At 37.2% G+C, this 18,444-nt stretch overlaps 1 protein-coding gene across 3 annotated transcripts in view; it reads left to right on the forward strand.

Moving 5' to 3' along the window:
* Positions 1–18,444, forward strand: part of LARGE1 (LARGE xylosyl- and glucuronyltransferase 1) — a 269,824-nt gene that overhangs the window by 79,333 nt on the left and 172,047 nt on the right. For 2 of the 3 annotated variants that reach the window (XM_084205376.1, XM_084205377.1), the window contains 2 exons: positions 2,362–2,548; positions 12,436–12,534. In XM_084205376.1, coding sequence (XP_084061502.1) covers positions 2,443–2,548; positions 12,436–12,534 — 205 coding nt within the window. In that variant the 5' untranslated portion in view covers positions 2,362–2,442. The remainder of the gene's footprint in view (positions 1–2,361; positions 2,549–12,435; positions 12,535–18,444) is intronic. The other variant, XM_084205378.1, reaches the window with a different exon arrangement.

Here is an 18,444-nt window from a genome sequence, read left to right on the forward strand (position 1 = left end):
CACAAACTGACTTGTCTGTTTAGGATTTTCCCGAATGTTTTTCTAGTTAGATTAAAAATATGCATGAATGTGCAAAATGATTTGGCTGTTTTGTCTGAAAGATGACAATTTGTAGAAAACTGAATTTGCCACATTCCTGTATTTCCTTCTCAGCTGATCTAGGAGTTCAGTGTTGTGCTTTATACCTTTATTATTTGTTAGAGTAAGTTACGTTCATAGGGCAGAAAAGCTGGATTCCATCCACCATATCAACCTGTTCAGAAACTTAACTTGCATGGCTATTTAAAGGAATATATAGGAAAAATTGAATTAGTTCCTAAATATGCCACCCCAGGATGAATTAATCCACTAGTAGCACTATAACTCAGAGTCTGTATGTTGTTGCCCTGGAAATTTGTATCAGCACACTTGTAACAGTGTGGTTTCAGAAACTGTGGTGTTGACTCTCTTTGTTACCTGTAACTTTTACAGGTGTCATTGATGGGAGCAGTATCAAGTATGTGTTTCAGTGCAAGATGTGGCTATCTGCCAATGACTGTGCCTGGGGAGTTTATATTTTCAGAGGTTTATTTTTCTTTGCACAGATTGATGACAGTGGTGCATGCCTGTAAATTTAAGGAAAAAAAGGAATTCCTACTTAAAATAAGTGATTCTATGCATTTTATAATATACATGCTTATAAACACAGAAGCCTGGGAAATTATCAGTGTTTTTCAAGCAGGCATATAAAGGACTCTCTTCAGAGTTGTACAAGCTATGTGCTGTAAGGAAAAGAAATGAAATGTAATCATTATCCAAATACAGTGAGTAAAGATAAGAGCTCTCCACAATTTATCTACCAAATGTGTGTCTTCGTCTAACACAGTGACTCTAATACCACAGTTGTAATATTAAGTCTGCCCACATATTTTGTGCAAAATCTCTGTGGTGAGGCATTCATTGCCTTGAAAAGCTGACACAATGGAATGCTTTTTGTGCTGGCGCTGGACAAATTATAGTCCGTTTTATCAGTTCCAAGGTCAGAGTACTATCATGGCTCTTAAACTGTAGTGTACTAAAGTGGGCTCTATTGAATGTTCAAGGAACAGCTGTAAGTTTTCCTGATTACTGCAGCCAGGTATCTCCAGCATGAGAGACTTTTTGTCTGAACCTGTTTCTCTTGTCTACATTCTCATTTTTGCTGTAATTTAATTTTAAAATTGATTTTTGCTGTAATATATATGGAGTTGTAGAGCTAAGACATTCTCAAGACACACAGCAGCCATTGTTAACGTGTCACTGTAGAAATGATACATTGCTTGTATCAGCTCTAGTGCTAGTTTAAGCATAAGTCAAAGGGCACTGTTATTAAACACCTCGTACTACCAGAGTCTCTTTCTTTCCCTACCATTCTTGTAGACTCTTTCTATTCTTAGAATTGAAAACCCTAAGCCCTTTCACACAAAACCTGAAGTAGATTTGCATGGACTGAATACTTCTCTTTCCTCTTCTAACGTGTCTGCTACTAGCCTTTCCTTCCCTTTCAAAAAAACCCTGCTATCCTGCTATCAATATGAAACATTATTTTTATGCTCTGCATGCCTGCACTGGTGTGGGAATATTTTTTTTCCTGTGAATAAAAATCCTCGTATGTTTTTTCTTGGCCCCTCTGAAATGCAGAACAATTATTTCAAATTAAGATCAGAATTTTTTTTTTCCTAATAAAAACTGTGTTATTCAGTAGAATCAAATGTTCTCTTGGCATACAGTCTAAAGCTTCTGATATCCCCTGTGTGGATATGAATATTTCCTTGTCCATTTTGCACTTTCTCTTCTCCCCTTCTACACAGCAGCTCATCAGCACTGCTTTTTGGTGTGCAAAGTGGGTAATTTCAGTAACATCTGTTTTACCCCCAAACTTCTGCTTTCCTTTCTTTTGGTTCACTCTCTTGAGTTCATGACCACTTGCAGACAGATCACTGATTCAGTGGTGTGACTTCTGCTCTTGGGAGCAGGTGAAGGATTGTGGGTGGCTTTCTCTTATCTGCCATGGGACCCCAGCACGCATGGGCATCAAAGGTCTCAGAGTTCCTCTAGAGTAAAATGAGGACAGAATGTAAATAAAGCTGACATCTCTGGGTAAGATGGAGCTTCCTGTGTATTTAGGTGATATGATGTGCTTTATTGACTTACTGTCTTAATTTGACTTCTAAAATTTGTTTTATTATTAAGTAGTTGTGGATAATTTTGAAATGGGTACCGCCTTGCAATTGCAGCAGCCCTTTTTTAGTCCTGTTTTTTATCTATTTTGGAACACTGGCATAGTCTATAACTTTCTGTAGAGTGATAAGCTGTTGAAATATTTTTTCCTTTCCTTTTCAGGGAATAATATGTGGGAGGCTGTGGACTATTTGCTACCGACATAGGAACAGCCTTGGGTTGGGATTCTGCACTCCTGAGAGAATGCTGGGAATCTGCAGAGGGCGACGGAAATTCCTGGCTGCCTCTCTGACCATCCTTTTTGTCCCAGCCATTACGTGGATTTATCTGTTTGCTGGGAGTTTTGAAGGTAGGAGAGGAATAATGGCGATGGGGAGGGTGGTGGGGTGTTGGATGATTTGTAGCTGGGCTGACAAATGTAGATTAGTCATCACTGATTTTATTTAAATAAATCTTGTTTGGCTTGCATATGAAATAGTTCCCAAGGTGCAGATTTCAACAAAGGGCCTTCCTTACCATGTTCTCACTACTGAGGATGCTCAGTTAATTATTGACCACAATTACTTGGTTTTCCACTCATCTTTGAACTTTGAAAATGTGCAACAACTCCCCCCTGCCAAGTCTACTAATCTTTTCTCTGTATTTTCTAATTTTTAAAAGTTGGTCTATCCTATGCCCGTAAAGATTTTTACTATCTCTTTTCAGAGATGCTGAACACAGAAAATCAATTAATCTCTTAATAAGGTTTATTTTTATAAAAGTGGTTTGGATCCACATCCACCTGACTTTCAGTGGATTGTTTTAGTTGGAATATCTTTCTGTCCCCTTCTTTTTTTAGATGGAAATCTTCCAGTTTATAGGTACATTGGCTTGCAGCTGTGTAATGAGCACTTTTTATAACAAGATGTGGAATAATCACTACTTTGTCTTTTAAATTACCTGTCTGATGAAGTTCTTTTCCTGGCCTTACAGACATTCAGCAGTAATACTTCAGTTAGGGGAGGTTCAAGGACTCTGGTTCTCCTGCTCTTTGCTACTTTGTAGCTTTTTTTATTTGTTTGTTTTGTTTATTGTGGAGGTGAAGCATTTTATATTGGGCAATAGGTCTGTTATTTTGGCAAGAGTAAAGAAAAGTCGTTCAGCCTTTGTAGTTGCATTAGAATAAGGAAAGGTGTTCCAACCTTGTAAAAACTGTTCAGTCACTAGTTTGCAGTCTGATAATTTAAAAAAGGCATTGTTTAAAATTTCAAGCTTCTTTCATGTATCCTTGGCTGACAGATCTGTGCTGTGTTTGCAAACAAAAGAGGTTTCCATGTTAAATCACAAGTAAGAGCATGCAAAGATTTTCTCTGTGTGTTGCATATGATTCTGAATTAGTTACATTCCATGTACAAATATTTGTTTATGCAAATTTATTCAAGTACTTAAAATTCTACCTTAATGTGCAGTAACTCCATGAGCTCATTCTAGAACGAAACACTTGTGGGATTCATGTTAAATTGGAAATACGAGGGGTGCTGGCTGCATACTTAAAAATAACGATCTGGCAGGCGGAACAGTACTGATTTTGTTTGATTTTTAAAAGCTGAGCAAATGCAGGCCTCACCTTTTTGCTTTTAGAAGAATATTATGCTGCTTTGTCATAATGACTATTTTAATTGTGTCCACAGTTGATAATGCCGTAGTGTTTTAAATTCCTCTGTGAGTAGAATCCTTTGTTTTTACAGAGAACTCAATACAAATCTTGAAATTTGCTGCTACAGGGTATTTGAAGTGACTTAAAGCTCTCACTATGAATTAATCTTAAATGCAAGCTAGGGAACAAAGCCCATTACCTATTACCAAGCCTTGCACTGGAAAAGGACTGGAAATTATGTACAGTTAGTTACTCTATTGGTTATTTTTCTCTGTTTTCTTTTTTCTTAATTTTGGATGGGGATTATTTAATGTTTCTTGGTTAAAAAATTAGGGTTGGTTAGATATCTATTTAGCCAAATAACAGCTCACATTTTCCTTAACTTTTAGGTATTAGATAAAAAGTTAATGCTGTTTTGTTTTTCTACATGACTTGTTTTTTTTTTCTCTGTGGTGGTTCCCACAATTCACTCATGTTTGAGCTATCTGTGGAGGTCATAGTGAGGTGGGGGTGGCTTTCTTCTCCCAATTAACAAGCTCTAGAACAAGAGGAAATGGCCTCAAGTCACAGCAGAGATGGTTTAGATTGGATATTGGGAAAAATTTCTTCATGGAAAGGGTTGAAACAAACATTGAAACAGGCTACCTAGGAAAGTGGATGGGTGACCATCCCTGGAGATGTTTAAAATAGTTTATACGTGGCACTTAGGAACATGGTTTAGTGGTGGACATGGCAGAGCTGGGCTAATGGATGGACTCAATGATCTTAAGGTCTTTTTCCATCATAAACAATTGTATCATTCTGTGATTCTCTGAGTAGAAATTGCCCCACAACAGTATTGTGCCTTGATTTGAAAGCATCACAAATGTAAAATCCCTTCTGCCTCCTGGCACTTGTTTCTTTTGTTAATCACAGGACTAGAAATTTTTCAGTACATCTGGTTTTAGTTTTGAGTAAATGGTTCTTGTTAGACTTTTCGCCACCAAATTAAAGAAATCAATACCTGGTATCGTCATAGATTCATTTAATTATTCAGTGTGGGAAGGACCTCAGGAGTTCTCTAATTAAACTCCTGCTCAAATCAATGTGGGTTTTGGAATCAGGCAAGATTTTCAGGCCTGTATTCAATAGGGTCTTGAAAATATCCAAGGACAGAGAATACATGGATTTCCAGACACACCATGAATGAGTGCCCCCTCTCTTTGAGCCCAACATTCTGGATAGTTTTTCACACATCTAGTAGTCCGCCCATATACAGGGTAAAATCCCAGCTTGGCTACTGTGCTTAAATTCAAGGGAGATTGAATCAAGTGGTCATGTATTCATAGTCATTTCATCACAGCAAGCAGTCAGGTTGGTCAGGCATGATTTACCCTTGGTGAATCCAATTGCCATGCCAGGCCTGGGAATGTGTCTGTTTGAAGATACCTACATACAGTAGTAAAATTACTGTGGTCTTCTATTCAGTAAGTAAAAATGTTGACCTAGCTGAGTTGCCATAGCAAAAGATTTTGTGGAGATTTTGTTGTTCTGCAGTTTTTTTCTTTGTTTGTATGTTTCAGGGCTCTAGACTCAAATCTCTGGTATGAAATCTGTAGTGCTGTGTCTGCCTCATATGTTCTTGAAGTAATTAGGAATTACATTACTCATCCATGTGTTTATATCTAAGAACTTAAGTTATTCATTTGCCATAGCATGGGAGTGGAATCACATTAGAAACCCTTTAAAAGCCTTGTTAGTGAATCTGTAATATAAAATATGCCTTACTGCAGTCTGTTCCCATGTCCTGCTTTTTGAATAGTTTCAAATTCCTTAAGACAGTTTTGTTTTATTTTGGATTTTGTTCTCTTGTCAGAAAGTACATGGCAGCCTGCTACTTCACAGGTGTCACTCAACGCTTCCAGTAAGACCCTTCCCTTAGGATATTCATCGGAGGTGGTGTTACCCAAGCTGTGACAGCAGTAGCTACTAAAAGCCTCATTAATCATGCATAAATGTCTATTAAGGTTGTGAAGAAGAATATTAAAGATGATATTGAATATTCTATGGCCTTTGAATATACCTGGTTACTGTTGTTTTTAATAATGCACAAGGACAGCATAATTTCAGTTATCTGTTACTTTGAATGAAAAAGCTAATTGTTCCTACATTCTTAGAATTTATTCAAAAGACAAAGTAATAGAGTAGGAATGGTGGAGTGCATTTAAAACAAGGAAGAGAAATTAATCAAATAATACATGATGAACTTTCATTAGAAAGAAAACAGCAATTTCACTAACTAGTGGTAGCTCCATAAATAGCTTATTTTCCAAGGTATATCAAGCAGTTTTCTCTCCCCCTTACCATGAAGGTCATGTAAAATGGAGATTTGGAGCTGTAATTTGACCACACTTTCTGGATTACTGATTCCCCAAAAAAAAGGAATAAGGAAAAATAGTTCACTGTGGCTGTGTGACCTCAGCAGATTTACAGTCACCTCCATTTTGACAGGATGAAAATACTCTTGAGTTACCAGTCCCTGTGTGGTGGATCCACTTGAGGTTGAAATCCTAAAGTAGGTGTGTAGGGCTCCTGTGTAGAATGTATTTCCCAGGAAAGAGAGAGCTGGTAATGTAACCTTAAGATGAAGCATTGAAAGTTGTGTGAGATCCTGTAGGGAGTCTGTAAAGGAATAGTTGACTTTGGTTTCTTTTAACTGCTCGGGTAGCACTTTAAAACAGAGCCTGCCTTCTTTCCTGGGACTTGCTTTCTTTGGTTGTCCTCTTGTCACTCCAGTGTTGGGCAACTATCATTCCCTGACAATTCATTTCAGTCAGTCATCTGTAGACACATGATTGAAGCCAGAGTTGGGCAAACACCTCATAAAATACAATAAAATAAATTGAAGGAAGGCTGCAAATATTCATCTTAGTATTTAAATGGATTCACTTTGATGCTGTTCACACTCTTTTTGTGTAGGTTTCCATAAATATCTTAGTGAATATGTTAATTGAGAAGACTGTCTGTGAGAACAATGAATATCCAGTTTTAATATTCATGGGAAGTAGATTTTGAAATCATATTTATGAATACTTGAATCAAAAAACTGATTCTAGGGGTTCAGCTTTTTTCAGTGAAGTGCCAAAAGTTTATCACGTGATCTGTGTGCATGATGAAAACTGCCCGAACTTTTAATGCTTGCATTAAGTGGCTTATAGAAAGAGGCAAACAAATAAGTAATTACTAAAATGTCTATCAGACACTTGCAACGGATGAACAAACATCAGAAAATAATTCCCTCACAGACAATGTAATCAAAAAGGACACAAAACATACAATTGCTTTTTTTACTACATTTCCTTCAGTTGGCCTGAATTTTATTTGTTACATGTCTCAACAGGATTATACCTGAAAACTAAATCCAGTGTCCATTTAAAACAGAAGCTTCCACATTTGTATTAATCCTGTCTTTTTAATAAAGTTCTGAGAGAAGAAGTCCTGGCAGGGTGCTTCTGCATATAAGTAAGGGTGCTTCTGTGATGAGTGCCTGAACAGGTGTACAGGAGGTGTTTTTAGTGAATATTGGCTCTCCTTAGTTAAAAAACCACCCCTTCCTTTCCATTCTCGAGTAAATAGTGCTGGCTTACTCCTCTCTTGTTACATTTATTCCAGGTGATAGAGAATTCAGTATACCTTCTTAAATATGTTTGGGGATCCTACAAAGTAACATCAATTACGATAGCGAAGACCTTATGAGAAGTTTTGTTGCTCCTGGAAAATTTGTCCTTCTGTGAAACCCTGGTGGTTTGGCTGTACAGAATGCTGATAAAGGACCAGAAGGTCCATGCTGTGAAAGCTGAGTCTCGTTCTCTGCTCATCATCTGTAACTGAGGAGTCAGTAATCCTTTGTTGGTTTTTTTTTACAGACTTGAGAAGCTTTATATGTCTGTCACCTAAGAAAATAAAATTAGGCGAATACTGAAAGAGTTTGACTCCCCATTTTATAAATAAACAGCCTTCTTGTGAGCAGTGACAGGAAATTTGAAGTAGTTTCTGAACCAAAACAAGAATGGCCTTCTGCCAGGAGTGTCAGCCAAAATACACCATGGCCATGAGAAGCTTTTGGAGGTCAAATGGTGGAGTTAGTGAGGAACATGGATTTTTTTTTTTTTTCTTCTCAATCTTTTTTTGATTAAACTTAGAATTCAGCAATACAATTTTATCCTTAGCTAGTAATGTCCATTCCCACTGGAATGTTGATGTTGAATGTTGAAGTCAATGCTGTTTTTTCTTCAGCTTGCCCAGAGTTCACATTCTTAAACCAATGCCCTGTCATCTCAGGAAGAGCCTTGAATCTTGCAATGGCCACTTCTTCTGTCAGTGTGCTGTGCCAAGGGAAAGCAAGCCTGCATTTCTTTTTGGAATTCCAGTAGAGAGGGCCCACACTTTCTTTTGATGCTCATATTTTTAAGTACATGCTTTCAGAAAAGCAAAGTAAGCTGTGGGCTTACCTTCTTTGTTCTCTGTACAATCTCGTGGTTGGATGGAATGTTTCTTTGCTTCTAAGCACCAGTTTTCTCTTGGCTTTCTTTTCCTTGACAGCTCTTAATTTGTCATTTCTGGCAGAAACAGAAAGGTCAGAATGAAAAGGAATTCTTTGACAGGCGTGAGGGGCCAGCTTCTTTGGAACAGCAGCTAAATTAATATAATCTGTGGGATTTCTCAAGGGTTTTGTTTCATCTTGGTCATTCTCCTTCTTTGAACAAACTTTTGGGAAAAATGCCATCTATAAAAGTTGCATTACACAAAAGGGAGCAAATATCTCCCAAGAAGAGGGGACATCTGGATGCCCAAATCTGGATGCCCAAATTCTGTTAGGGCTGTGTGGAAGACTCAGCAGTAGGACTGCTATTTCCTGATTATTCCTTCTCTGTTTCAAGGATGGGTACTTACTAACTTCATCATCAAAACATGTTTTTTAGTATAAAAACAGAAAAGCAAGCTGAGCCTAAATGTCTTATTAAAAATAAACAGAAAAACAAACCCAAAGAAGCAACACTTGGCTTTCTGAAACAATGTGTGCAATTTTAAGTACACCAGAACTCCTTTGTGTGCTGGAACTAATGCAGCCTGACTTGCTGTGATTGATACCATGCAGCTGATTGATGTTGAAGTTGCTTTTCCTACAATTTATATAACCTAGCTCCCATATGGATCTCCTGGTATCGAAAAAAATCCTGAGCTCCTGCTATCTGAAAAAAGAGATGCTTTAAAAGATTGAAATGAAAAATTCATTTTCGATTCTCAGAACAATTAATTAGGGCTATTTGATTTTTCTGAATTTTTTGTGTTTAAAATTTGTGGGGTGTTTTTCAGATCAGGAGAAAGTTTGAAATCAAAATCTTTTTTGTTAGACAGCAAATTGTATCTGAAGTGCCTTCCAGTATTTTTGAAACTTATTTTTTGAATTTTTATTTAAATGTCTATAATACTAGAAGGAGGAGGAGTCAGGATAAAAAGATATTCAAATAATTACTTCATATGTTGTGTATAGTCATTCTTATGTTCTGGAGATTATGCTCTGGAATGGTTTAGGAAAAGCAGCTGAGTGGGAAGGTTGATACCCTGTTTTTTGGTGGATCTGTTTTAGGTATGCTTAGCTTAACAATACCAGTATCTTCAACACATCTCTTTTATTTAAACCCTCTGTACCCTTTTCAAGCATTTTTCAGACATGACAGCCATTGAATTGTTCAGCTGATTAATTTTTTCCTTCCCTTGAAGTTTTTCCCTCTCTTGTGTTGCTTTGCAGTTCTTGTTGCTAGACTTGAAAGAGACTTTTTTTTTAATATATCTTGATATCCTTGGACTATTGAGTGACATGCACAACTGACTTCAAAAACATAGTCTGACAGCAGTCATCCTGGTTCACTCAGCTTTGTAGGTACCAACAGAAAGAGGAAAAGTTGGTGACCTGGAGACTGGTATGTTTTTAGCCTGAGATTCTCTTCCAGTTTAACCCTGTTCAGGCTATTTGAGCCATCCTGTGACAATAATTCTTTCTAACCTGTGGTATGACCGCCCTTCTATAATTGTGTGAATTGGTCAAAGTCCAGGATGTAAACATCAAGGTTTTAAACTTTTCTTTTTTTTTTTTTTTTTAATTTTATAATTCTGTTTGCTTTTCAAAATGGTGGATGTCAGAGTTTGCAGAGATGAGGAATTGGGGGGGAGAGCTGAAAGTAGTGAAGTTAAAATTACAAAAAAAAAAAAAAATTATAGAATTGTCACATTTTTCTAAGTTAAATTCACAGTACAATGGAGACTGTGCTTGTTTGGTATATTTACTTTAAAAAAATAATTATAGGCCCCATTAAAATATTTTACTGTATAAATGAAGTGTTTCACAATGAGATACTTTTTCCAATGAACTTCTAATAATGTCTGCACCTATTATAGAGAAGAGGTGTGGCATTTGCTCTTTGCATAGTGCTTCCTGAACTTCTGAAATGCCCAGTGAAATCACCACCACCAATAAAAGCTTTTAAACACCTGGAGTAGCTTACAGTTGCTTGAAGAAGCTTACAGAAGCTTGAAGTTAGTAGCACACCAGGGTCCTGATTGGAAAACCGAAAACGTGTATCTACAAAATGAACTGAAAGGGTGATTCTAGCACAGTCAGCCCTGCTTGTGGTGGCTGTTGTTGAGCAAGGACAGGCGATGTCAGGGGTAGAGATGCACCACCATGAGAAGCAGGGGAAGCCTGGGCAGCTTGTGGACTCTTATCTAACCCCTTCCAAGAGATTATTGTTCTTCCTAAGCAGTTTAAACCCAGTGCAGTTATAGCTGTTGGTGCTACACTAGGATCCTCACTTGGTTCTCTAGACACAGGGTTGGGGTTGTCATAGTGTAGTTTAAAATCAAAGAATGTTGCATACCATTTGTGTAATATATAGAAGATTATTTCTGGAGCTGAAATAAAGCCCTAGCTAACAAGATGGTATTATTCTTATATGTTGAAAAGCACTTGGAGGAATTGCTGGAAATAAAAAAGTGTGAAAGTTATCAATTTCTTATGTGATTAAGTAGAGTGAAAAAAAAATACCCCTAAGTTGTTGTGTTTCTCCCCAACATTTTCTTTTCCCTGCAATTTTTCCTACTTTATCATTCACCCTTCCTTATTTATGTATCATTGCATCTCTCCTAGACTAGTTACAACAGTCTTTGTTTAATTTGTTTCAAAATGGATCCAACAGACAAATTTGTAGATTGTTCTCAAAATTACACAGAACAGTTACTGATGTTGTATGGGCTTCTGAAGATTTGTAGGTTTTTACCATCATAGTGGCTGCTAACAATCAATGTCTCTCATATCTTGCATAGCACAGACTGTATTATATTGTAGAATTGATAGAATAATGCTGGCTGGTAATTCCTGCATCTGTCCCATGTGCTCTAGATACACCAGAGCTGTTCTTCTAGCCAGATTTCTGAACTTGATTTTAGAGCTGGGGGAGGATTCTAGCACTTCTCTGAGTAAATTATTCTGTCTTGTGGAAATATACATGCTTTAATCACTGTCCAGATGTTTCTGGCTTCAAGGTAAGAAGTGAAAGACAAGTAGATGCTGGAAAAAAAAAAAAAACCACACAGAAAAGGATCATTTTAACAATTTCAGTTTCATGTAAAGTGCGTAATCAGGATGATGAGATATAGCAGTACATAAAGTGCACTGCAAAAATATCACCTTGAGGACTATAGATGAGAATACTACAGTGCTACAGCTCTCTCACAACTTATAGCTATTTAAAAAAAGAGATAAATTCATAAGATAATTGCTAATCTTCCCATAGCTAGTAGAAGCTAGTTATCAGGATGATCGGTTGCCATCCCAGTCCAGAAAAACTAATTTCCCAAGCAAAATATTTGTTTTGGGCTCCAGGTCAGTGTACCTTTTCAGTTGTGAAAAATAACCCTTCAGAAAGGATCAAATCAAGTTTGAATTGCAGGTTAAGCATAGTTATTAAATTTAAGAAGAGAGATGTATTTCAGCACTAATTTGGCAACCAATTATTCATGGGATCAAGGGTTATAAACTTAAAATCTATCAGTATTGTGTTCTCAATTTTACAAATAAAACATAAAATCACTGCAGTGTTTGCATTTTACCTTTAGAGCATTAAAACATGGAAGATTTCTCATCCATTTCTTTCCCAATGTTAAGGCATTCAGCATTCTAAAATTGTATTGGAATCATATCACCAATTTCATATTTCACCATCACTATATTTCCTGCCTGTCACTGGATTTCATTTAACCCAACTCTGTGATTTTGCTTGTTAACTTCAGCAGGAATAATGTTTTCGGATGAATGAATGCTATAAAAGTCTGCTTTTTATTCTCTACTAATCAAACTGTTATAATGTGTATCTCAAGGGATCCACACTGACTTTAACAAAGGATTCTTTTGGTCTGAAATGTAATACACACAGAATGTTTTCTAGCAGTATTAACTATAATGGATTTAGCTATTTCACCTCTTACTTCAGTGCTTTACAAACCCAAGGGTTTAAGGTAAAAATCTCAACAGTGAGGTTACATTTTCTATAATATTCTTATAGGAACCAAGTTTACAAATCCATCTGCACAGCAACACGTAATTACTGGTTTCCAGGGAACTCCAGCTAACTTTCTTCAAAGCTTTGCCAATATACACAGAGGTAAGTAAGTCTGAAAATAACAATTATCTGACTTATTTGAGTTGGGTGAAGGTATTAGTTGCTTGTTCATGTACACTTGAGTGGAGATGTGATAAATTAAGTGATCTTTCCTGTAGAATGCAAATGCAGTCATTTAACCAAACAATTGAAACCTATTATTTATCTGCTTTAACTTGCATGATTTTGCCCATGAGCTGCCTCATAGTAACCTGACTTCAGAGTCACTGATGGTGACTCTCTGCTTCATACTGAGTTTTTTGCTTTAAAGAGCCTTAAGAGCAAATGTCCCCCTGTTGTTATTTGTGGCCTTTTTTCCTCTCCCCAATTTTAACTGTTTGCGTATGCTCCCTTTCAGCTGCCATACCTGTACCTCAGTGATGTGATATTAATAGCAAAGATTAAGCGGTTTCAGCTCATCAGAGAAGAGGTATTAATCATCATGAGGCCCAGTGAGAAGTTTAATTTTCTGCTCTCTTTTTTCCACTAAGCTCTGGTGGCTGCCACTCGCGCCAATGTCTTTGGGACATTTAATAGCTTGCTTCTGAAGATGCATTTCAGTGGTTTCTCTCCTTTTATTTCTTCTGTCAATCACAGTGAATTTCATCAATTTAGGCTTTAATTGAAGACCACTGTGAGGAGATGGAGAGAAGAAAGTTATTTCTTGAACAAAGCTACTTAAGGGACTCATGGTTTTTACTGTATTCAGGAGAAAGATGAGTTAAATCAAGATACTGAAAACTATGGGGATTGTTGTTTTGGTATGTGACTGCCTGCTCCTCTTGAAAAATTCCATATCTTCCTTGTCCTCTGCTCCTGTTTATATGCATTTATTTATTTGTGCCTGAGAAGAGTGGTTAGATTCGTGGTGCAATATGGATGATGTGGAGAGCACTGAATCAGGAGATGACAAGAAAAAGTCCACATTGAAAACTTCGTAAAACAGCTTCTAAAATTACATCTGTACTAATAAAAGCACTCCTGTGGAGTAGTAGACTGTTTGATATAGCAGTTTCTGTTCAAAATGGCACGTCTCAGACTGGCACAAACTTACCTTACAGAGAAGCCCTAATAAAATTCTTCTCTGAGATGATGCTACTCTTGTCACCTGTTAACTACAACCAGACAGTGAAGTATTGATAGGTGATAATGTGCAATCTACATACCCCCCTATTTCTGGGGTTCTAAGAGGTTTTAAAACTGCTTTTAAAAAAAAAATCTCCATTAGGAGATTTTTTAAAAATTTTTTTAAAATTAGGAGCAGCAGGAGATTACAGTTTTCTAAGTCAAAGAAGGGCAGATCAGACTAAGATGAAGCAACACAAAGAGCTCAAAAGAAAAATGGTTAGTCTTTTCCATGGTCTTCAGATAAGCCTCATATATGAGGTTGTGGATGTGTGGGCATGTGGATTTGTTGGTTGAACAGTGAGGTTACAGATTAATTTGAACAGCACATGATGTGAAAGCACTCAAGTAGCATTGTAAGCAGGTCATAATTGTGGATGCTGCTATTCTTGCATTGCTGGCTCTGGCTGCCTGCTTTTGAGTCAGTGTTTCTCCTGTTTGAAAAACAGGTCCCTTCAAACTTGAAGAGGCTCAGGCTGAGCACCTGAGATCTTTAATCCAGAATATCTCATTGGCTTTTAAAATCTCTTAGAAAATCTGGCTTCCCAGCCTGGCACTTTTTTGTACTGGAGGGATTGATTTATTCTATCTTGCCAGGAAGACTCTTGTGTAGCTGCACTATTTTAGCTTCCTAACAGGCCTCTGTCTACATTGGTCATTTGGGATGAACCTTGAACTTCAGGCCTCTTAAGTTTTCAAGTCACAGAAACTTGCTGAACTGTATTAGAAATGGTCTTTTTAAAGGAAGTTTTTTGCTCCTAATAGCCACTTTTTCATCTTGGAGACTACAGCTACAATAGGCCAATAAGTCTAGATATTAGCTTAGAAAAAAAAAATTTTACACATTGCAATTGCTACTGCTAAAGAAAGGACAGAGCCCTTTCCACCAACAAATCTACAACCGTTTTTCTTCAATTGGCCTGATAATATAATTTGCAGATTGATTCAGGGGAGGCAGATCTAGGATGGTATCGTCAACCTGAAGCTAAGCATAACGGTAATTTTGTGGGGAAAAAATATTTGCATCATACTGCAATCTATTAACACATCTGATGTGTAGAAGAGGATGGGATTTGTAATTTCTCTAATTGTTTTATTAAGGGCAAGGTATTGCCCTTGCAAACAAATTGTTTGGGGAAACATTTGCATATTTAAACAGACTTATACATTTAATAGTTAATAGTTGTTTACCTTACATACCCATCAGTACATTACAACAAATAGAAAGACCTTATATTATTTGAATCTTGTCTAGAAATACTCTGCTAAGGTCCTGACCCATTGTTTGACTGCATGTAAGAATGGAATAATCTGAACCATTCCTGGACAGGGATTGTTTTTCTGCTAATTACTGTTTGATTGCACTAAAGTAAGGTGCTTGATCTAGGAGCTATGGTGAAATAGCCTCTGGTTAGAGGGAGACGAGTAATGGAAGACTTCCACTGGTGGAAACATTATCAGTGGTAATTTCATGTGTTACATGTTGGAAGAATCATATTTGCAGCAAGTGAGAGTAGGAATTGCAAACAGAATTGTTGAGAGTTGGAACCTGGTTTTAGTGGCTCTCACAGAAAAGAAGTTCTCATGGTGTGGTGAAAACTGAGAAGGTGAGAGCTTAATTAGGAATGGAGGAGCTAATGAGTGAGACTGAGGAAGGAACAGTTCTCAGGTGTTACTATCATTTGTCATAAACTCCAAGCTAAATGGAGTACTTGCAAGCTGGCTTTTTTTAGTAATAATCCAGGCAGGAAGACAAGACAAAGGACAAGATATGCATGCATTGCAAGTGGGATGTAGTAAAAAGTGGATTCATATGGAAAAGAGAAAGTATTATCTTGAGGAGTTAAGAAGACATGGAGTTCTGTTCTGAAAGCACCATTTGCAATATCACTAAAAGCAGCCTTGCTGGGCTGCACACTTATCTTGCCTTTGAACCTCATGTATGTGGGAATAGATTCAGCACCATGAAAATGTGTACATTCCAAATTATTCATTAAGTTTGCATCTTTTGAAATTACAGGAAATTTTTCAATGTGAAACCTGTTCAGAACATAAAAGCTACCAGTCAAACTTGCAAATTGATGATTAATATTTGGTAGTCATCAAGTGTTTATGGATTTAACTGAATCAGTGTTTTAAAACTGTAGGAAATCATTAATAATTGATAAGGGAGAATTTGGTGTTACAAGGAATGTGGATAACCTGCTTATTTGGCCCTCTCAAGAGCAAATACAACATTAGATGAGCAATATATTAAACAGAAAAGTGATTCTGTTAGTGAGGCATTTTTGGTAGTGGCTGATGGTGGAAGGACTATTTAAGGCTAATTTAAGTCTCTCTAGACCTTCTAGTACTTTCTATTATTAGTGTAACTCAAGAGCAGAGGCTATACATCATCAACCCTCTATTAAGACTACTGATGGTTATGTGGTTAAAAATAATATGAATACGAGAATAACGAAAAGACAATGACTGCAACTTGATAAGGAGTTCATATTCTGCCTGTGTGCTCTAATGAACAGTTCCAGTGTACCACAAAAAAACTGAAGAAGTAACTATAACACTAAAGTTTTGGTTAATTATTTTCTACTCATATAAAAGGAAAAGTACATTTCTGGATGCTGAAACAGAAGAAAAGGAAAAAAAGAGACAGAACTGAGAGAGTCAATATTGTTTCAGGATGGCCTGTTGAATTAAATCATGGCTTTGAGATTCCAGACTATGGGAAAAACCACATTCCTATTTAATACTATAGATGATTTGTGTTTAAGAAAACAACAGAATGTTGTTACCAAATTGATAGCAATGCCAGCTTATGGGTATGGGAGAAAAAAGTGAGAAGATCTTTGTTTCTTCAAATAGCAAAAGTAGGGTAAAGCAGATCAGAACTTTACATAGCAGGAATGCAAGATGTTTGAATTATTATTTCTGAGGATGTTTGTTCAGAAGGATCTCTTAGTACAGTCCTAAAGCATATGGTAAGGTCAGTCCTCTTTTCCAGCTGTTTAGAGAGAGAAAGGTTGATAAATAGTGAAATTCTCAGGAAGACAAGGACTGCACATTTGTATTCACTGCTGCAATCTGACTAGACTTTTCATTGCATACAGGAGGGGATTTGATCCGAACATAGCAGGTTACAGCCTGAAATTGTAGCAATAGGAGATTTAGGTAGAGTTTGACAAGAGGAGAAGCAGCTCTAGACAGAAGAGAGTTCCAAGTGTCCTGATAGTTTGTGAACAGGAGTTGTGGAATCTCCACCACAGATTTTTTTAGAACAGAGCAGTACAGTGGCAAATTAAAGTCAGTGTTGGTAAGTGTAATGTAAGGCACCTTGGAGAAGAGTAGTCTTAATACACTATAGTGGATTCTTAGGTGACCATCACTGCTCTGGAACTGAATCTTGGACTTCGAATAAATATTTCTAGTAAAGTTGGATTTGATACTGGGGGATAGCTGGTGGTGTATATATGTCAATAGCCACAGGCACAGCTTGAAAGGCCTTGCTAGTTATGCAGATGGGAGACTTAATTTGAGAAGAAAGAAAAGTTTTTTCCTTTCCTTTACCAGATTGAGAACTTTCTAAATACACAAGACAGGGCAGAGCTTTTCACACAAGCAGATACTGTTAATACCAAGACAAATGTGTTTTATCAGATCAATAATGCATTTAGGAATGCAAATAGGAGGAAAATATCTGTTCATCAGATCAGTGTATTTCTGACACAGGCTCTCTGTGGTATTAATGAAAAATAGCTCTCACTAGTTTTAATGCAAAACTCAAGCTGTTTAAGAAAGGGCTTATATGATATTTTAGCCTGGGACAACTGGGCCTGAGCTCAATAACTGCAAAGGTCCCTTCTAATCCTATGTGGTATCTTTGCAAATATATTCACTATTTGCTTCATGGATCTCTCTTGGGTTCCACTGAACAGGAAATAAATAATCTCCTTTGCTAGAGAAGGTGTATTATTTGGAGATTATGTTTTGGCTTCTTCATGATTTTAAAACACCATTTTTAAGGATTAAAGCTGCAGCAGAGCTGATTATTTAATGGTTATTACTAGATGAGGTAATGACACTTGGCTTATTTCCTAAGCACTTTTTGATCTGCTGATGAAAAACGCTCTATAGGCTAGGTAATATTATTGTTAACAATAGTGGAGTGTTGGGAACTAATTAGTCTCACCAGCCTTTTTAGGCAAAGGCAAAGAAGTGTTGATGGAGAAAAAGGAATGCTGTTAAGTTTTAGGAATGCTTCTTTTGAGTGACAGTCTCACTGTGTAACATGAACCCCTCAAAGCTCTTGGGTGCACTCGTGTGAGAAAATGGATTTCTTTTGAGTGGGTGGTTCAGGGTTTATTTGGGGAGTGCGTGTGTGTGATCAGGTTTTGGTAGTGTGGGGAGTTACAGGGGTGAGTGACTTCCCTGAGAAGCTCCCCTTATGTCCAACAGAGCCAGTGCCAGCCGGCTCCAGGAAGAACCTGCCCCTGGCCAAGGTTGAGACCATCAGCCACAGTGGTAGCACCTCTGGGATAACAGAATTAAAAATTAAGAAGGGAAAAAAAAAAACCCAAACCGCAATAGAAAGAGCAGCTGGAGAGAGGACAGAGACTATGTGAGAGGGAGACAGATGGGGAGCAGAATGAAACCCCCATAACCCCAGAGGAAATCATCAGCAAGCTGCTATGCTACGTATTATTTATAATATATTCTGTATGTAGTTTTGGAGAAAGCTTGGTGTTGATCAATCCTGGTTCATGAAATCCAAATTTGAGACTAGATAAGCAC

This window comes from Fringilla coelebs, assembly GCF_963513975.1.
Source record: "Fringilla coelebs genome assembly, chromosome: 5".
Taxonomy (NCBI): domain Eukaryota; kingdom Metazoa; phylum Chordata; class Aves; order Passeriformes; family Fringillidae; genus Fringilla; species Fringilla coelebs.